This window comes from Ovis aries, chromosome 21, assembly GCF_016772045.2.
Source record: "Ovis aries strain OAR_USU_Benz2616 breed Rambouillet chromosome 21, ARS-UI_Ramb_v3.0, whole genome shotgun sequence".
Taxonomy (NCBI): Eukaryota; Metazoa; Chordata; class Mammalia; order Artiodactyla; family Bovidae; genus Ovis; species Ovis aries.
The window spans coordinates 11,202,849-11,224,907 of record NC_056074.1 but is presented as its reverse complement, the minus strand read 5'-3'; the positions used below and the strand labels follow the sequence as shown (position 1 = coordinate 11,224,907).

Here is a 22,059-nt window from a genome sequence, read left to right as displayed (position 1 = left end):
GGAAGTGTTAGTCTGTTCCTTTTATCCATGAGAAAACTGAGGCAGAGGTCAGTTACACAACTTGCCCAAGGTCAAACAGCTAGGAGGAGGTCAAGACAGGATGCTAAGGAGGGTGGCTCTGGGGTGTACCCACCTCAACACTCTGCCCCCCACATCCTGACTCTAATCAGGCACAGCTGTCTGCCCAGGGAACACCCAGTTCCTTTCTCCTATACTTGGATAAAGGCATATAAGATTTCTTTCCTGTGTTGAAAGAACTTCCGGTTCATTCAGAAATGGCTTCAAATCATTAAATATAAGTTAAAAAGAAGAGAGGCTAGAATAGGACCAGACTTCATGCTGATGGAAAGTGCTGTCTGATCCCTTGAGAACCTGTCTCTAATGGAGACCGTAAATCTTGAGACATGATTAAGTGGCTGTTTCTACAATACAGATTTAATAACTGACGTGCTTGTGTAAATATGCTCAGTGCTTCTTAAACTTGGGTGCTCATCCATATCTTGGGGTTTGTAGTCTTTGCCAGGGACTTGTATCCAGAAGACCTTTCTGGTGTGTAAATTTTACTTTAAGACTTTGGAGAAAAATACTTAAATTTGTAATCAAAATATTTTCACACTAAAGCAACAAGGATATCGCTCCTGTTTTTACGACAGGAGCACGTCTATGGCAACCCACTCCAGTGTTCTTCCCTGGGGAATCCCAGGGATGGCAGAGCCTGGTGGGCTGCCATCTATGGGGTTGCACAGAGTTGGACACGACTGAAGTGACTTAGCAGCAGCAAGATTTGTGTGTTTCATGCTTGCACAGAAAGCTTCATGTTCTACTCCAAGAAGAACAAATTCCTTTCTCAAGGCCTAAAGGCGTGCAGGTACAAATATTTGAGAAACAGTGATTTAGCCTCTAACCAGTTCTGATTGATAAACACTAAGGGGAAAAACAAAGCCAACCACAGTGGCAAACACTTAAGGCCATTCCTGAAAGCTTTCTCCACAGCAAACCACAAGTGTACAAATGACCAGCAGTAAATTAGTCTGACTCAAGCAGGACTCCCCGCTCCCTGGATCATGGCTGTTAAATCCATCTCTAAAATCTGGCTCAGATTCCTCCTCCCCTCTTCTCCTCCACTGCCTCCTGTCCTCCCAGCCCCGGCTGTCATAATTTCTCCCTTGTTTCTTCAATGGTCCTTCTCCACATACTAGTCAGAGGTGTTTTGTTTTGTTTTGTTTTTTTAAATAAAACATGAATCAGGTAATTTCATTCTCCTGGTTACTTCTCCCTAGTAAACACTCAATGCACTTATAATTCAACCTACACTTTTTCATTATTCCATACAAAATCCTACATCATCAGGCTCCTGACTCCTCCGATCTAATTTGCAGCCATGGTTCCATTAGCTCATCTCCTTCCAGGCAGGCTTGGCTTGCTTCTATTCCTGGAATACCCAAAGCTTATTCCTGCCTCTGGAACTTTGGCTTTGCTGTTCCCTCTTCCTGGAATTCTCTTTCCCTGATCTTTTTATCACTCCAGCCCCCCTTTTTTGTCTTTTTTCATTTAAGTCTCAGCTCATACACTGTTTCCTCAGAGGGACACCCCAAGGTTACCCTCCTTAATATTGCTATCTTCCCCAAACGCTGTCTAGGCACATACATTTTATTTTCTTTTTAGCACTTATTTGGGTTTTCCTGGTGGCTCAGATGGTAAAGAATCTGCCTGCAATGCAGAGACCTGGGTTAAATCCCTGGGTCAGGAAGATCCCCTGGAGAAGGAAATGGCAACCCACTCCAGGGTTCTTGCCTGGAAAATCCCATAGAAGGGAAGCCTGGTGGGCCACAGTACTTATTTATTTATATATCTCCTATTCAATACACATGGCAGAAGCTTGAATATTCTCTGAATGAGTAAATGAATGAATGAATGGGAGAAAGAGAAAAGAAGCAGAAAACACTTTCGATACTATGTCCAATAAACTACTGTTTAATAATTTGAGGAGAATGGATGGAGGCAGACTCTAGATTGATGGGTTCATACCTATTTAGTAATAAAAGAGTCAAAATGTGAATATCAGAGCACAATTTGGAGTGGTCTTTGAAAGTTTCCGGAGATAAGAAATCTTTCCTCTCACTTTACTTAGACTTAGCTTTTTTTAAAAAAATCTATTTTGTATTGGGGTATAGTAATTTTGCTTTTAAAAAAATTCTTTATTTTTTCATTGAAGGATAATTGCTTTACAGAATTTTGCGGTTTTCTGTCAAACCTCCACATGAATCAGCCACAGGTATACATATATCCCCTCCCTTTTGAACCTCCCCCCATCTCCCTCCCCACCCACCCCTCCTAGGTTGATACAGAGCCCCTGTTTGAGTTTCCTGAGCCATACAGCAAATTCCCATTGGCTCTCTATTTTACATGTGGTAATGTAAGTTTCCATGTTACTCTTTCCACACATCTCACTCTCTCCTCCCCTCTCCTCATGTCCACAAGTCTGTTCTCTATGTCTGTTTCTCCACTGCTGCCCTGTAAATAAATTCTTCCACAGCATTTTTCTAGATTCCGTATATATGTGTTAGAAAACGATATTTATGTTTCTCTTTCTGACTTACTTCACTCTGTATAATAGGCTCTAGGTTCATCCACCTCACTAGAACTGACTCAGATGCATTCCTTTTTAATGGCTGAGTAATATTCCATCGTGTATATGCACCACAACATCTTTATCCATTCGTCTGTCGATGGGCATCTAGGTTGCTTCCACGTTCTAGCTATTGTAAATAGTGCTGCAATGAACAATGGGATACATGTGTCTTATTCACTTTTGGTTTCCTCAGGGTACCTACCTAGGAGTGGGATTGCTGGATCATATGGGCTTCCCTAAATAGCTCAGTTGGTAAAGAATCCACCTGCAATGCAGGAGACCCTGGTTCAGTTCCAGGGTCGGGAAGATCCGCTGGAGAAAGGAAAGGCTACCGACTCCAGTATTCTTGGGCTTCCCTTGTGGCTCAGCTGGTAAAGAATCTGCCTGCAATGAGGGAGACCTAGGTTGGGAAGATCCCCTGGAGAAGGGAAAGGCTACCCACTCCAGTATTCTGGCCTGGAGAATTCCATGGATTGTAAAGTCCATGGGGTCTCAAAGAGTCAGACATGACCGAGTAACTTTCACTTTCACATTCATGGTGGTTTTACTCCTAGTGCTGCTGCAGTCAGACATAGAATTCAATTCACATGGTTAGAATGTGATTCTCTGAGTCCAAAAGTCTGTTAGTATACTGTATTGGCTTACTTCACTCTGTATAATTGGCTCCAGTTTCATCCATCTCATTAGAACTGATTCAAATGAATTCTTTTAATGGCTGAGTAATACTCCATTGTATATGTACCAAAGCTTTCTTATCCATTCATCTGCTGATGGACATCTAGGTTGTTTCCATGTCCTGGCTATTATAAACAGTGCTGCGATGAACATTGCTGGGTCATAAGGTAGTTCTATTTGCAATTTCACTGTTCTCCATAGTGGCTGTACTAGTTTGCATTCCCACCAACAGTGTAGGAGGGTTCCTTTCTCCACACCCTCCAGCACAGATTTTTGGATCGCAGCCATTCTGACTGGTGTGAAGTGGTACCTCATTGTGGTTTTGATTTGCATTTCTCTAATAATGAGTGATGTTGAGCATCTTTTCATGTGTTTGTTAGAATCTTCATACCGTCTTCCATAGTGGCCGTGTCAATTTACATTCCCACCAACAGTGCAAGAGTGTTCCCTTTTCTCCACACCCTCTCCAGCACTTATTGTTTCTAGACCTTTTGATGATGGCTATTCTGACTGGTGTGAGGTGATATCTCATGGTAGTTTTGATTTGCATTTCTCTAATAGTGAGCGATTTTGAGCATCTTTTCATGTGTTTGCTAGCCATCTGTATGTCTTCTTGGAGAAATATCTGTTTAGGTCTTTTTCCCACTTTTTGACTGGGTTGCTTGTTTTTCTGGTATTGAGTTGTATGAGCTGCTTGTATGTTTTGTAACTTTTGCTTTTTGATCAACCAAATTATGTGGGTAAATATTATAGAGCCAGTTGGAAAGACATCAGGGTACAGTAAGTTCAGAACCAGGTGAGCTGGGTTTCTGAAAGTGGGGAATATATCCCTCATGGCTAATTTAAGGTCCTGCTTTCATAACGGTATTTATCACATCCATAACTTGGGAGATTAAATACCCTTATTTTGAAAGGGCAGTTTTACTTTGTATCCCTAAGACTTTTGGTTTCATTTTAGTATCAATGATTTGTTTGTATATCCTGAGAGTACTTGGCCAGATGGTGATGGTCTGTAATTGGCGTCTCTTCTGGGTGACAGAGAAGACTTGGCTCAATAGAGAGGGAATCCATAGTTGTAGGTAAGGCACAAAGTTGGCACGGCTCATAAGTAATCACTGATGGATTATATCTTTTTGTAATTGTTACCTTCTTACCCTATCATAAAAAAAGGACCATCAGCCCAGAGAAACAGAAAGAGCACTGAACTGGGCGTTCAAAGATAAGGGTTCTAAATTTGATTCTGTAACTTACAAATTGTGGGACTTATGGATAGCCAACGCATTTTGCTAGACTGTGTTTCTTGCCCACCAAATGGAGAAAGATTAGACTCTATATTCATTTATGGCCCTTCCAACTCTGATAGTCTATAATTCTAGGAGCCAAAAAACCATCTCAGCATCATTGTAATAGCTTTGTTTTCTAAAAATTGAAGACCAGAGTATTCACATAATAATAATTTTGATTTATAAGGGACTCAGCAGCGTTTCTACTAAGATAATTTTATCCAAGGCCTTTTTGTTTAGGCTTCCTTTCTCTACATCAATGGAAAAACAAAATTTCCCAGCTTCCTCAGGTACACATATCCTGAAACAGTAAAAGAGGTTAAAAAAAAATCCAGGTAAGTCATTGTAGCATACTTCTAATCAAAACTCTTTTTAATAAGCCCTAATATATTTCTCCAGCAAAAGTGAATATAAATCAGCAAGACTGAAAATACTTCTCACAACTGATAGAGTAAGATATTATGAGCATCTGGAACAAAAAACTGCCAATTTGATATAATTATATAGGTAGTTGGAAGGTTCCCTTTTCACAGAACTGTTTTCCTATCAGCCCAAGTCACACCATTAAAGATTAATTCTCTTGATTTACTATTTTAGGAAAATAAAAAGTAGGCCGCAAATGTAAGCCACTATAGTGCCTTAGGAGAGTAATAATTTTAACAAATTTACAGGTAAGAAAATCAAGACTCAGGACATTAAAAGACTTGTTCAGTGTTATCTAGGTGGTAAGTGGTAGGACCATTCTCCTAACAGAAGCATAATCCTCTTTACTCAACATTTTTCCATAGAAAGAAACTGTATGAGATAGTGGGTGGGGGCATTGGGAATGAATACTTTGAACACAGACACGAACTCAAAGTTTGATTCTGCTGTTTGTTCGCTGTATGGCATGAGAAAATTACTTAAACTCATTTTTTGTTACCTGCAAAAATCAAGAATAGGATATTAAACACATAATATAGGGGTGATAAAGTATATTAAAGGACTTAATGGTGCATAGTAGTAATCTTTTTGTTTTTACTATTCTATATATTTCTAATCTTATGACTAGGTTGTGAATGAAAGGATAGAACCACAAAGATAATTTAAAGGTAGGTAGTTTTCCTTCAGTCTTGTATTCAAACTACAACAGATATATTCATTTTATTTTACATTCTTCCTTGAGTATTTGTGCACTACCCCGCACCATGAATGCCCTTCCTCATCCTTTGACTCTGACAAAGAGAGACTACACATTTTTTTCAAGCTCAAACACAAGTTATCTCCCCTTTAAAACTTTATTTGATGTCACAGGCTGTTCCTGTGCGGCATTCATGGACAACTCAAAAAAACTCATTTATAAATATTACCTTAGTGCCAGCTCAGGTGCTGGAGAACTCTGCTAGGGCCACACAAGAGCACTTCATTGAACTGATCTAATTTTGTTTGTTTCTGTTAGTCATTTCCACACTTCGGGATTTTGCAGAACTTTTACATTTAAAAAATGAGGACTGACACCAAGTTGCCAACATTTAATTTTCTAGGTAAGGATAAGTGACTGCCATTGATTACCACAAGGGAAGAGAATTTTGACAAAAATCTCAGGATTAAAACAAGTGAGTATAGGCTTTATGGAAAACTTCATAGAGGGGGTTCTGCATGATCAGGGAATAGATATTGGGGCATCCACTGGTCTCATGTATATTTTTGTCCCAATCTGATAGTTCCTAGAGAAGCTGTTTCTTATTTCTTTTTGCATCTCTACCGCAGTGCTCACTGTCTAGTGGGAACTAGTCAATGAATATTCATGAATAAGGTAGCGAATATGCCTCTGAGAAAATATTTACCCCTGAGACCTGTGGCAATGCCTTCCATCACAGAGTACCTGTGAGAACACACAGCTGTGGTGAGGACGTGGGAGAGGGGTATGTGTGTGTGTGTGTGTGTGTGTGTGTGTGTGTGAAGTGATACAATTTATTTCACCAGTTTTGCAGGTACCAGCCATTCAGATTTTATGTAAACTATGTGATTGTCCTGCCAGAGAACAAAGGAGGAGGTAGGCAAGAAGTAAGATACTAGGGTATATCACCGTAGAAGAAAAATGAAATCTCTTTCTCTCATACTATCTAAAATATTCCATGTGAATTGACAGATTGAGTATTAATATAATGAGTGTGTGTGTGTGTGTGTGTGTGTGTGTGTGTGTGTGTGTGTGTGTGTTAGTCACTCAGTCGTATCCAACTCTTTGTGACCCAATAAACTGCAGCCTGCCAGGCTCCTCTGTCCATGGAATTCTCCAGGCAAGAATACTGGAGTGGGTAGCCATTCCATTCTCCAGGGGATCTTCCTGACCCAGGGATCGAATCCTGGTCTCCTGCATGGCAGGCAGATTCTTGACCGTCTCTCCGGTCTCTTTTGAGCCACATGTTTCTATGATGAAAACAGGTGCACGCAAATTGCTTTTCATTTTTAAAATAAGGAGAAAGTTAACATGTTTCCTCCTAGCTAGAACTTGAAAGCTGGCAAGGCACCCAGTTTTCCTACTTAAAAGCTGTCTGATCCCAAGAAAGTTCCCTAACCTCTTTGAGCTTCAATTTCTGCATCTCTAAAATGGGGATGACAGTCCCTCTTTCTGTGTTTCAGAGAGGATTAAAAGGATAGTTTAAGTAAATGAGCAAGCAAAGGTCCTGGATTATGAATGGGGTTTAATAAATTTTAATTCACTACGGGGCCTAGTAAGATAAATGGCATTTTCAAATTAAAATCCTATCAAATATTAGTGATAGGATGAGAGCAAATAGATTACTGCTCTGGTGAATAAAGGTGCCTGTATTTATACAATCTTTAAAGAACCATGAGGATTATCTTTGCGGCAGCCCTCATTTTAATTAAGAGCATAGAGATTAGACGTTTCAGCATAGGAAGAGGTTTATATTTGATTTAAACCACAGATGTACATTTGCAGCATCTAAACATTCCATTCCTTGGCTAAAGATGTAACAAGCTACTTCAGCAAACCTGAAATTGCAAAATAAATGGAAAATGCTTAATCATTTAAAAGGAAATGGCAAAGGAATGAAAAGACCAAAGCATACACAGGCACCAGAGAGGAAAGTTAAGCAGCAGGAAGTCTCCTCAATGTTTTTAAAGGCTGACAAATGACTTCAGTAGACAGGCAGAACACAAAACTAAAGGACCCATCGCTATCGCTTTTACACACAAACACTTCCAGGGAAAAAAGCATATATTTCTATAGGCAAACTCATTTTGGGTAAAAGTATTTCTTAAAGCAAAAAAAAAAGCAAATTGCAGAGCCATGTGTAAAATACAAACTTATTTTGTTAAAAACAATGTCAGACTCCACCTACAGCTGAGTATGATTTGCACATGTTTGTACGACATCAGGCAACGCATGACAGGTTCAGGCCACAGTGCCACACTGGGAAGCTCAGCGGGTTTGAGGGAACTTTTTGTTTCTTGAACATCTTTGCATTACCTCACCAAATGCAATGAGGTTCACATTACTTTGGAACAAAAACACTTCAAAAGAAAACAGAAAAAAAATGTACATTTCCTATTATTCATACACACATTCATTCATTCATTCATTATCCAAAATTTACTGAATCCTGACTGGGCCATGAAGTATACCAAGCTGGTCTTTTCTAAAGCATCAGATCTGACTTTTTCACAAGCATGCCAGCTAAATTTAGTTTTATTTTGTGGGGTAAACCATGTGGTTCTCTTGCTCTGCCCTAAAATCCTATCTTGTTCCCCTTTGAGATTAATGAGATATATTAAATTCAACCCATTTGGAGTTAATTGCACTCCTTCTCTTTCTACCCGAAGTTACTGCACTCAAGGGAGGATTGACTGACTCCCCAAGTTCATTGAATTGTGTGTGGCCAATGGTGGCAACAACATGGAATTTAGAATAAAAGCAAACAAACATACAGTTTTTCAGTTCTGACTCTTCTACTTACCAGATACGTAACACTGGTATGCTCCTCCCTTCGTTTCGAACCTCAGCACCATTTTCTCTCTTTGAGTAATAATACCTATCTTACAGTATAGCTGTAAACCTCAATGATGTTAGATATCAAAAAGTGCTATAAATTGCAAAGTGATGGATGTGTGTACATTACAATTTCTCCACGAAGGAGTTGTGGTTTTTGCTTCCAACAGAGGACAATGACACATGCTTGTAAGTCTTGGCAGGTTTCCACTTCAGGTGAGACTACAATAAGCTTGAATAGAGCTGAGAAGCAACAGCTACCATGTTAGGAAAATGCAATTCTTTTCTGATAAAGATTGCAAACCCAATTAACCAACAAACATATCTGACCTGGTATAATCGTCTTCAACAAGCATGTGCTTTGGAATTGGTGAGTACCTTCCTGGAGAGATGGGCGGCAGGGAGGTTTTATATTCTAAAGTGCCATTGTTGCCAGAGAGAAGATGGTTTTCCATCGGTGGAGAATAAGCTAAGGAGTGAAAAAAAAAAAAAAAGAAATCTGTTATGTGGGTGATTCAATGTGTCATGCTATAGTCCTGTTAAAAATAGAAAGGCTGTTCTACATGCTAAGAATTCTGTGATCCTTCAAGAGATGGGAGTTGCTGTTTGTTTACATTTAATATGTACAAGCACATGATGACCTTTAGGACTGGAAAGATGTAATAACAGTTTTATCTGTAAGACCAGTTCATATAATTAGGTGAAGAGAAAAACGGGAGGAGAGATCCCGCACTCACATTTTTTCAGAACAATGATTAATGTTCTATTGAAATAAAAATGTTAGCTTTCTAATTGCAGGGCTCACATTCTTTTCACATAGTTAATATCAAACCATCAAAAGCAGAAGGCTCTTGGAGCAAGTTACTGTATAAGACTTTAATCCCTAAATACACTATTCTCCCATCCCAGAAAAGCTGAGAACTCCGGCCTTTCTTTTCTGTTCCTCCACCCTAATTCATCCCCCTTTTGGGTGACTAAAAAGCTAATTGGGTCTCCTGCCCCTACTCTCTCCCCAGATCCATTTTATACACTGAAAAATGCAGGTCTGATCATGACATTCTCTGGCTTACACACTCTCCATTGCTATTAGTGTACTGAATATAAACTTTCCCTTTTATCATTCTTGGAAGACTGACTCATTTTGATATCCCCCTCTTATACATCTCCTATGGTCCCTAAATAAAGCCTGTTCTTCCTAAGACCTGTATTTTTGCTCCACGTTAGCAGCTACCTAAAACTTCTGTCTCTTCTCCCATCTCTGATACTGAAATCTTATCCATTTTTTCAAGATACAATTCAAATGCTACCTTCTGCATAAAGATTTTTCTGCTCTTCCAAAGACAGGAGATATCCTTTTCCTCTGAGTGCCCAAAGGATATTTCTTTTTATCTCTCTCACGGCATATACATCCCCTCTCAGTTTGCCAGATCCTGCTGTTACTTATATACCTGAATTAACCTTCCTTTCAATGAAGGCCAGGACTGTATCTCCTGTGGATCTCACATATTACCTTATAAGGTATTTTGCATGTACTGAAATTACTCTATATATTTCTTGAATTGAATAACAAATTTTGTTTTTTCCTTTTTTCTTCTGACAGAAAGAAGAAATGTCCTATGTGCCCATCAAGAAGAAGCTCACAGAGCCTCAAGACTGATTTTTCTTCATTTGGCTTGATAAACTCTGAAAGTTAAAACTCTTCAATATGCTAAAGTAAGTCTGATCTCGCCTTACTGCTTGCTTGACAAAAAGACATATTCTGAGGGAAGTCATTTTACAGTCATTAAGAAAACCAACAGCCAACGTAATGGGCAGGTAACAAAATCATTCAACATTTAAGTTTCCCTCAAGAGAAACATCCAAATCTAAAAGAGGTTAAACGACCTGCTTAAGAGCATAGTACTAATTAATAACAGGACCTGAAGACATTCTGAGTTCTCAGTCTCACAACTGGTTCCTCAAGATTTCAGAATGAGCACTTTTACTGATGCGGCCAAAACTGTCCCTTTAACTCACATCAGAAAAAATGAATTGCTTCCAAATCTAGTCCCCAGAGAGACAATCTTCTTGTTGACCTATTAAGAAGAGGGGAAACCATGGGGCTTATGTAGAAATGGACATTGTGAGGATCGAGCGCAGCATCTCATTGTTAGTTGTGGCTCAAGAAGCCCCCACCTCCAGCCCGTCTCCACTGTCTTAGTGACTGAAAATTTTATCTGGCATCCTTGCAAATATATCAAATTCTGATAAAGGTTAGAACTATAAGGATAGCGATTAAGGAGCATGATTTCACCATTTGTGGGCAAGATCCTCTTCCCCAAGAAGAAGAACAGTGTTCTCCCCAGTTTATTTTGCCAGTCTCCTTCTTTTCCACTCTGTTACTATATAGATTTGAACTAGGAAGAGAGACTATTATGGCCTGAGAGCTATTGTGCTTTAGGGGCTTGAGAAATAGCCTTTAAAAACGTGTTGGCCCTTGGCAGCAACGGAGACACAGACATAGAGAACAGACTTATGGACATGGAGATGGGGGGAAGGGAGGAGAGGGTGGGGTGGATGGAGAGTAACATGGAACTTTATATTAACATATGCAAAACTGATAGCCAATGGGAACTTGCTATATGGCTTAGGGAATTCAAACTGGGGCTCTAACAACCTAGAGAGGTGGCATGGGGTAGGAGGCGGGAGGGAGGTTCAAGAGGGAGGGGACATAGCTACACCTATGGCTGATTCATGCTGTTGTTAGGCAGAAACCAACACAATTCTGTTAAGCAATTATCCTTCAATTAAAAAATAAGTAAATTTAAACTTTTCTAAAATGAATAACCTATGAAAACTAATGAAAACCTACTGCATAGCATAGGAAACTCTACTCAATGCCCTAAACAGGAAGGGAATCTGAAAGAGTGGCTATATGTGTATGTATAGTTGATTTGCTTTGCTGTGCAGCAGAAACGAATGCGACATTGTAAAGCTGCAATTAAGCTCCAATAAATGGTTACTCTAATAAAAAAATTTTAAGAACACGTTACCCCTTGGAATACTACTCAGCGATGAAAAAGAATGAAATAATGCCATTTGCAGCAACCAGGATGCACCTAGAGATTACCATACAAAGTGAAGTGAAATCAGAAAAAGAAAGACAAATACCACATGATATCATTTATATGGGGAACTGAAGATATGAACCTATCAATGAAATAGAAAGACTCACAGATATAGAGAAGAGACTTGTGGTTACCAAGGGGAAGTGGGGGGTAGGAAAGGATAGATAGTCTGGGATTAGCAGATGCAAACTATTAAATATAGAATGGAAAAAGCAACAAGTTTCCACTGTATAGCACAAGGAATTATGTTCAATATTTTGTGATAAACCATAATGGAAAAGAATATGAAAAAGTATGTATATATATATATGAATAACTGAATCATTTTGCTGTACAGCAGAAATTAATACTACATGGTATGTAAACTATACTCCAGTTAAAAAAAAATGTGTTGCTCTTATGTTGTCATAATCACACTGTCCATAACATACATTATTAAGCCTTCCTCTAATGGAGAACCTGCCAACTCATCAGCTAAGGCCCCCAAGACAAGTGAAGTACAAGATCCCTCTGCGGTATTTCCACAGGCTAAACAAGAGTGAAGGTGTAAGCAGAAGATCTTGCCAAGTTTTACAGAATTCCAGTTTTGAAAACCCAGCCTGCTGTTCAAAGATGACTCTAAGCCTGGTACTTACAGTGCGTAATATCAGGTGGGCCGTAAGGATCAGTCATATAAATGGTGGTGGGTTTGCCAACTTTTAGATAAACCACATCTGATGTGTTCTTCAATATTGCTACCGCCTCCTCGTGTGTTACTTCTTCTAAACTGTAGTTGTTTACCTGAAAGTGGGAAAAATTCATTGTTAGAGCCAAATCTATGCAGGGGATTAGCCAGAACTATCCAAGCAAGAAGATATACAAAATTATGAGCTTAAGCAAAGAATAAATCATAATTATTACAGTCCAGTATCTATATTATACTTTGACAGAAGAGATGGATTAACGGCATTAGCCAAAGCAGGTCAGGTAAAATACTAAAAAATAAGGTTGTTTCTGCCTTTTCCTACCAGGACGCAACATATTATATTAGAAATCAGAATACTCTTGTGGAAAACGGAACAAAGAGGTCAAATATCTTTCTTATGCTATAGTGAAAGTGAAGTCGCTCAGTCGTGTCCGACTCTTTGCGACCTGTGGACTGTAGCCCACCAAGCTCCTCTGTCCACGGGATTCTCCAGGCAAGAGTACTGGAGTGGGTTGCCATTTCCTTTTCTTATGCTATAGTGACTGTGATTACAAAAGCAATATACATTCATGGAAGAAAACAAAAACAACAGACGAAAATAAAAATTATCCATAATCTCCCTGTATGGACATGTATCTTTGAATGATTGTAACCATATTACACATTGTTTTGGAACGTGCTTTTCAACTTCAAGCGACCATTTGCCTCTATCATGTATGTATTTCAACAAGATGAGTTTTGTTTCTTATAAATCACTGTGCCTTAACAGAATGATTTAACTAATCTCTAAAGCACATTTAGTTTATTTCAAATGGTGTTGCAATAAACTGTTCTCTATATTTGTGCACCATTCTGATGATGCCTTCAGGATAAATCCTACAAATGAACACTGGACCAAATTAAATGAATATGATAAAGCCTCGGGTGCATGCTTAGCCACTCAGTCATGTCTGACTCTTTGCGACCCCATGGACTGTAGCCCAACCAGACTCCTTTGTCCATGGAGATTCTCCAGGCAAGAATACTAGAGTGGGTTGCCATGCCCTCCTCCAGGGAATCTTCCCAACTCAGGGATTGAAGCCAGGTCTCTCGCATTACAGGCGGATACTTTACTGTCTGAGCCACCAGGAAATCCCAAGGCCTCTGGTACCTACTTCCAAAGTGCCCTATGGAAACATGAGCCAGTTTCCTCTTATACTGCAGATATATCAGAGCCCCGTCTTCCCACAGCTTCATCAGGCTTGGCTTTTCCCACTTTAAAAATTGTTCCCATCAAAATGTCATTTAATATGAGTCTGTTTTCTAAGGAAAGAGCGCTAATGTTGGAACATAGAGCTTTTCAAATGAACAAGTTCAAGAGTACCTTGTTGCCGTTGGCTTTAACAGCCACTTCTCTCTATTGGAGAGAAAAGCCTGTGATATCAGCGCAATTATTCCTTCATGGCGGTGGCTTACAGTGGGTCTCTGAGGCACCTTCTCTTACGTGGTTTTCAAATATTGAGGCAATATTTTAAATACCTAGGTTATCCTTACTTGACTCCTATTTTTCTCTATATGTAGCAATTCTTTAGTTGGTTTCTGCTGAAATGAGGTATAATTCAAATCAATGTAATATAAATGTAAATAAATAAAATAGCTTGGATTCCTACATATTCTCTGTAGTATCTAATCAACACTTCAGTCATTTAACACCTTGTAGCATTGCTTTTTAGTTTTGCTTCATGTTGTTGCATAAATTCCACGTGCCACTTAATCCTTGGTGGTGCAGCCAGGTCAGGGACACTGGAACAGAATGGAATTGAGCCTATCTGCTGTGAGCTCTCCATTAAGCAGTAAATGTCTCCCCTGTTCTTTTCTAGAGAAGTAACATTCTCTTAACTCTTTTTGTACTTCCAATGTCTAGCACTTGTTCATTCATTGATCAAATGTTTGTTACTTACCTATTACGTGTCAGTCACTGTTCTACATGTTAGAGATATAGTGATAAAACAATAAGAATGATAATCATAATTACAGCAGACACAAAGCCTTATTTCATGTCAGGCATTGTTTGAAATTATTTTATATATATTAACACAATCAAATCTCTCAATAGCCTATGGACTAGCCATCATAATTACTTCCATTTTACAGATGAGAAAAGCAGGTCTCCAAGTGGTTAAAAAAAACTTGCCCAAAGTCATTGACCTAATCGTAGTAGAGGCAGAAATTAAAGCCAGATGGTTTGGTTCCAGAGACTCTTCACCACTCATCCCTATTGCTTCTTTCAGATGGACACAGTCCCCGTACTCACACTCTACTAGAACATGGCTGTTTGTGAAATGAATGGATACAAAACTAGACCCACGCAGAGTGGGAATGTTACAGGACTATAGGCATGGTAAACACAGTGGATAATGGCAGCCTTCAGACAAATAGCAAAAATGACAGTAATAAGAGCTAACATTTATTTAACACCTGTATGTCATATATCTTGGAAATACTATGTATATATTTTGACATAAGTTACACAGTTTATCCTGGTTATAGCTCCATGGGGCTTCCCTGCTAGTTCAGATGGTAAAGAATCTGCCTGCAATGCAGGAGACCTGGGTTCGATCCCTGGGTCTGGAAGATACACTGGAGAAGGGAATGGCTACCCACTCCAGTATAGCTCCATGAGGTAGACATTAATGATTAGACCTACTCTGGGAAAAAAACTAATGTCTGAAGAGGGTAACACAGGAACAGAGAGGTCACACAGCCCCCAAGCGGCAAAGTTATCAGTTGGATTACAGTCCTGCTGAAAAGACGAAAATGAGACAGCCCTTGAGAGTTGGTTCCTAGGACTTACATTATCTATTCTTTCTTCCTTTGGGAGAGCAGAGTCTCTTTCTAAGTTTGCATATAGAAGTAATGTGAATGCCTAAATGTTATAAAAGCCTTCTTGCTGAATCCAGTGATGACAACCTATTGCATCAGCCAAGTACGCTGACAAAGTCAAAAATAAATAAAATGGAAAGTTGCTTGATATATCTGTTTCTTCAAAACCTTTTTATATGTTTGACCAATCACTATTTTTTTAAGGACTACCACTTATACCTAGATAATGAATATTTACAAACAATGCTCATATATATGAGCTCATATATAATATGCTCATATATAATGGTTTAAAATGTATAGGAGTGTCTTGTCTTAAAAGATGGTTGCCTAAGGTAGCTCTGAATACTGTGACCATGTACCCTAGAAATATCTATATTGAAAAAAGAGAAGAGGGGGAGAATTTATTGCCATAAACAGAGAGGAGCCAATGGATAAAGACCCTAAAGGCCAGAAACCAACTGGATTAGATCACAAGTGGCACAAAAGCTCTGTTTCTGACAGGGGCTCACTGTCTCTTTCCCCAGGATACAGAAAGCACATAGCTCATTAGATTATCAGTGAAAAAGAGATGTGGCCAGCACTTATTAAATAGCACTTCCTCCGTCTTTATGTTGAGCCTTGAAACAAGCTAGAAAATGCTATCTTTAATTGTGTTTTCTGAGAATGACTGCCTTAACAGACTCTCAGACCACCAGGAAAAAATCTTTAGGGCAGAAAACAGAAGCTGAGGAGAGGTTGGAAGTGAGGAGTGAGGAAAGAGAGGATATTGGGGGAAATACTGGTCATTTAAAACAGTAGTACTTCAGTCAGACTCTCTTTGGTGACTGTGAAGTGTTGGAAAATCTACACTGATTTCCGTCACGGGAGAGGTGGTGTGATACTGGCAAAAGAATGTAGTGGTTAAGAGCACACACTTTTGAGTCACACAAACCAGGACTTGTTGTGGTCCTGACACTACCTAGCTGACTTTGAAAAATTTGTTTAACCTACTTAGCCTCAGTTTTGGCATCTGTATAATAGGTATGAGAAGAATCACTGCCTCAAATGGGTTGCTGATTTCAATATACTGGCCCACGTAAAGTGGCAGGCTCATTAAAGTGCTCATTATTGTTAGCTCCTGTTACTATTGTCATCATCCATCTCTCTCCTCAGGAAACAGGAATTCTTGGTGAAATTTTTCGCTGAGCATTTTCCTGTAAACATCTGCGAACTGATGAGTTTAATTAGAGTACTGTTGATGAGGCTTCTGTGCGGTCTTTTAAAAAATTCAGAATAGTACAGGATCTGGACCCAAAAAATGCTCTTTTGTGCTGAAGTCTTCAAAATGTTTTTCACGAAAGTGGGTTTATTTGGGTTAATTATATGTGTGTATTATCCTCTGAACTCTCAAGATAAAGGGCCTACAGCTGGAGCTGATTGTACACAGAGAGAAGGGACATTTTACTGATTGGCTGGGTGCTCTTGTCATTGTTTTTCATTGTTTTTTTTCCTTTCCTTTTTCCTTTTTTTTTTTTTTGCATCAAGTATCTGCCTATCATGGTGAACACTGAGCAACTGGCCTGGTTTCAGAAAAAAAAATCATGTGCATTTGAATGAAGTGTTTCCATGGGGTGTGCAACATAGAAGGGACACGTGTGCAGCCTGGCCGTGTATTTCAATAGGACAGAGGACCGAGGCCAAGACAGAGAGACTGGAGGTGAGGTGACTCATTCTCGCAAATGGAAGCAGAAGCATGATGCTGACAAAGGAGGCTGGAGAAAAGAGGTGCCCGGAGACCTGTAAGAAAGGAAGATGGCACGTGTTGTGGGAATTCAAATAAGTGTTAGCAAATACACATGTGATGGTACAAAGGTGGGAGGTGTGGGGGCATGGGAAGGTGTGATAGGAGAAACGAGCTATGTACAGATGGCAAGACGCTGACCTTTCCATACTCATTCAGGAATAGCAACGTGGTGAGACAAACTGGGAGTATTAGTGACATAAAAGTTGCACTAAGACACAGGACAAGGAAATGTGAGACTCTAGAGACACTGTAAAACAAATAACAAATTCTAGGCTCAGCTGGTAAAGAATCCGCCTGCAGTGCGGGAGACCTGGGTTCAGTCCCTGGGTTGGGAAGACCCCCTGAAGAAGGGAATGGCAACCCACTCCAGTATTCTGGCCTGGAGAATTTCGGCCTGGGTTGCAAAGAGTCAGACAGGACTGAGTGACTTTCACTTTTGGGGGGCTTTCCTGATAGCTCAGTTGGTAAAGAATCTGCCTGCAATGCAGACCTGGGTTCGATCCCTGGGTTGGAAAGATCCCCTGGGAAGGAAAAGGCTACCCACTCCAGTATTCTGGGCTGGAGAATTCCATGCACTGTATAGCCCATGGGGTTACAAAGAGTCGAAGATGACTGAGGGATGGAAAGGGAAAAAATACCAAAATATTCCATGGAAGGCAGAGAGAATTAGTGACGTTCACTTTTTTCTAAGGATGGATGGTTCATTATTAAAATGAACAAGAACTAAAACCTTAAATAAGGGAGAATAGAGACTAAGTGCAGTAGCCTCTTTATGAAACACACATAATATGATCTGATGAGTAACAGAAAATGGGAATGGGAAAGAAGTTGATTTATCACACCCAGTGACTAGTTAGATTTATAAGAAATAATAGCCATATTTAAAACCTAGGTCTTTAAAAATGAAGGCAACCTGGTATAATGAGAGTAATTTTGAATGTAGACTCTGATCTGCTATCAGTTTCTAGTTTTATGAATTTTGTAGTTAACATATTTACTGAGTATTAATTTTCTTCTAGTCATATACGGATGTGAGAGTTGGACCATAAAGAGAACTGAGTGCCAAAGAATTGATGCTTTTGAATTGTGGTGCTGGAAAAGACTCCTAAGAGTCCTTTGGACAGCAAAGAGATCAAACCAGTCAATCCTAAAGGAACTCAACCATGAGTATTCACTATAAGGACTGGTGCTGAAGCCGAAGCTCCAATACCCTGGCCACCTGATGCAAAAAACCGATTCATTGGAAAAGGCTCTGATGCTGGTAAAGATTGAAAGCAAAAGGAGAAGAGGGTGGCAGAGGATCAGATGTTTAGATAGCATCACTGACTCAATGGTCATGAATCTGAGCAAACTCCGGGAGATGGTGAAGGACAGGGAAGCCTGGCATACCGCAATCCATGGGGTTGCAAAGAGTTGGACGTGACTCAGGACTGAACAACATGTTTACTAAATATTAATTTTCTTCTCTGTAAAACAGGGTAATATTGATTGATTTACTTGTGTCTTTGAGAATTAAAGGATACCATGAACCTGAAAAGACACTGAAATATAAAGCAGCATATGAATAACAATCAAACTTCACAATCAGACATGGTACTTCTGTTGATCCTAATGCTGGAAACAGTTTTTTCCTGTTCAAGGTTCTTTCTATGAAAATGATCTTATAAAACACTGACTCCTGCAGTGCCTCTATCCATCTTGAAGACTGACCTTCTCAAGGGCAAAGATTAGATTGTTTTCATCTTTGTATTCCCTCAGCTGATATACTGTAAATCGAGGTACTTAATAAATATTGAAATATCCACTAAATAAGTTTGAAAAAATAATGTGGCATATAAAAGGAAAAGTAATAAAAATCTCCTGTTTTAAGGGAGAATGAGGCATTTGTGCTGGGCTTCTATTTTACATTTGTGGGCTGACTCAGAGAGGAGAGGATAAAGAATGAAGGTCATTTTATTGGACACTCACTGTGTGTCAGGCATGGGACATAAGAATGGAAGACTGGGACAAAACATGAGCGCCAGGTCATATCAGCTTATGAGGGACATAATCAAAGCTTCAACAGTGTGGATTTCTTCCTCCTTCATTAATCATTGATGTATTTCTTAACCTTTTATTCCATAGACACAGAGAGAGCAAGTGCCAGTGATGTTTTGATTGACTCCAGCTTTCTCTGTGGCAGCAGTCAGCAAATGAATAGCATGATAGGGACTGCAGGGCAATCCGCTGGGTGCAGGAAGAAATATTAAAATTTTTATTAATGTTTATCACATTGATCTTCACCTATTTTTTTGTGCATGTTCAGTAGCTAAGTCATGTCTGACTCTTGCGACCCCAAGGACTGCAGCTCACCAGGCTCCTCTGTCCACAGGATTTTTCAGACAATACTGAAATGGGGTGCTATTTCCTACTGCATTTTCTTTCGTGTGTGTATGGTTTAAAATGTGGATAATATGTTACCATAACAACATATGAATGCATTTATAGAGAAATATACATATACTAGAGGGGACTTTTTGTGTTTTACTGTGGGGTGTGTTGTTAATAAGAATTTTAAAACTACTCCTCTGTAGTCACTACCAATATATGTTGACTAGAGCAAGTCTTATTAACAGGGTTATTAAACTGAATATAAGAAAGAAATAATATAATGGAAGGCTTTACTTGTTTATATAAAAGCTCTTTATGTTAAACCTTTAACCCTTAAATAAAATATACCATTGTATTTGCATTATGTTGTAGTTTGAATGCACTTGAGAGAAATTAAAAGGGAGTCCAAGAAATAATGCTTCCCTGGTGGCTCAGTGGTAAAGAACCTGCCTGCTCATGCAGGAAACCATGGGTTTGATCCCTGGGTTGGGAAGATCCCCTGGAGAAGGAAATGGCAACCCACTCCAGGATACTTGCCTGAGAAATTCCATGGACAGAGGAACCTGGTGGGCTACAATCCATGAGATCACAAAAGAGCTGGGTACGGCTTAATGACTTAACAACGAAAACAACAACCAGGAAATAATTATCCAGATTTTTTTTTCTTAGTGTTTCAGAAGGTAAGCTAACTACAGGAGACAGATTCTGAAGGGTAAACTATTTCTAAATGTCTTTCAACCCGTTACTGGAAATTGCTAAATGATGCTAAACCAGCTAGATCTCAGAAATCACCCTCAGGAGAAGCAGTTGAGCAGCAGAGCTGCATAGGACGGGATTAAGTTAAGGCGGGACTGTGGTTCTTAACCTGGCCACACATTATTAACAGACTCATTTAGAAAACTTAAAAAAAAAAAAATGAGGCATGGCTCCAACCCCAGAGATTTCTGGTTTGATTATTCAGAGTTGACTGAGGCCTGGGCATGCATAGCATTCAAGAGCTTACCATGAGATTCAAACATATAACCAAGATTGAGAACCAGAGGGGTTGAGTAAACTGCTGAAAGGACTGTGGTTTCAGAAAATTGCTATCTGGGTCTGAATCTAATCTCGCAATTCATTCGTTAAATAATATTGAGAATCTGTTTGCATCTTTGAGTCCAACTTTCTCTTCCAGAAAGTAAGAAGAAGAGCAATGACTGCCCTATCCACCTCTCAAGTGTTGGAGTCAGGAGGTGCTGGGGGTGAAAGATCTTTTTTAAAGAGGAAATGGTGTCTTGGTGGGAGGAAAGAACTCTGTGCAGAGGCAGTTACAGCTTCAGCTCTTATCTAAGGTTGGTCTAAACCAAGCGCTTTAAAGTCCTTTTCATTATTCAGATAATGTCTACATATCTGCATGGTCTTCAAGATGATTTTCTTATTGATATTGGGGTGAAACAAAGTGATACTGGGTCCTCACAATTAATACTCATTCAGAATATTAAACTGTTTCTACTCATCCTCCCTAAATCTATATATGTTTCTCACCATATGATGTAGATTTTGGAATAAAAACAAGAGATGCTCACACATAGCACATCCCAGAGTGACTCCACTAAAAACTAGGTGTCTCATAAGTGTTCCTTAAAAAAAATATAAAGGTTTCATAATAGAATATAGTTGAAAGCTATGGTACTAATCAAAGTTAAATTAGTTCCTTGACTGGAAGACTTCACAGACTCCTAAACATGCTAAAGTTTGTTGAGAATCTACAAGACGGGTGAGATACCAGTTGACTTATTTGACTATAGATACTTTTCTTTTCAATGTTTTTCTTAAATTTTACTTATTTACTTATGGCTGTGCTGGGTCTTCACAGATGCATGCGGGCTTTCTCTAGCTGTGGCAAGTAGCGGCTACTCTCCACCAGTGGTCCAGGGGCTTCTCACGGCAGTGGATTCTTTTGTTGTGGAATACAGGCTCTAGGGCAATGGGCTCCATCACAACCATGAAGCCCGTGTGTCCTAGACCCATGCTTAGTAGCCTGGTGGCACGTGGAATCTTCCCAGACCAGGGTTCAAACTTGTGTCTCCTGCATTGGCCCGCAGAATCTTAACCAGTGGACCCATCTACAGGACCAGGGAAGTCCTGTAGACCCTTTTCATGTGACACAGGCCCGAGACTAGTATTTTAAAACATACTTGGGTAACACTTATCTAAGGTAACCAAACATGGATGTGACTTGCCCAAAATTAATTAGATAGAGTCAATGCTGGCTGCCTGGGACTTCAATCTAGTGATCTTATCTTTGAGTCCATTGCTTTTCTTTATTATTTCAGTGCCTCATTTACCTTTCCTCTTGTCTACCAGCTTCCCTTTAAGCAAATGAAACAGACCTTCTTTCTGTAAAAGATGCAAAGGTTCTCTTACTGACAGTTTTTTCTTCAAATGTCAAGAAAATCTTACAGAAGGAGTTGGTGATGGACAAGGAATCCTGGTGTGCTGTGATTCATGGGGTCACAGAGAGTCGGACACCACTGAGCCACTGAACTGAACTGAACTGAATATAAATTTCAAACCACGATGTGACAAGTGGCTTTACTGATTAACAGCTGCTGTAGAGAAGACAGTGAGATGACCCGAGTGTGTGTGTGTTGCGTGTGCTAAGTTGCTTCAGTCGTGTCCAACT

The 22,059-nt window shown here is 39.5% G+C and overlaps 1 protein-coding gene across 37 annotated transcripts in view; it reads right to left on the bottom strand.

Moving 5' to 3' along the window:
• Nucleotides 1-22,059, bottom strand: part of DLG2 (discs large MAGUK scaffold protein 2) — a 2,369,976-nt gene that overhangs the window by 605,475 nt on the left and 1,742,442 nt on the right. For all 37 annotated transcript variants that reach the window (XM_042238120.2, XM_060403917.1, XM_060403919.1 and 34 more), the window contains 2 exons: nucleotides 12,327-12,471; nucleotides 8,915-9,053 (listed from right to left, as the gene is read on the bottom strand). In XM_042238120.2, the coding sequence (XP_042094054.1) occupies nucleotides 8,915-9,053; nucleotides 12,327-12,471 (284 nt within the window). The remainder of the gene's footprint in view (nucleotides 1-8,914; nucleotides 9,054-12,326; nucleotides 12,472-22,059) is intronic.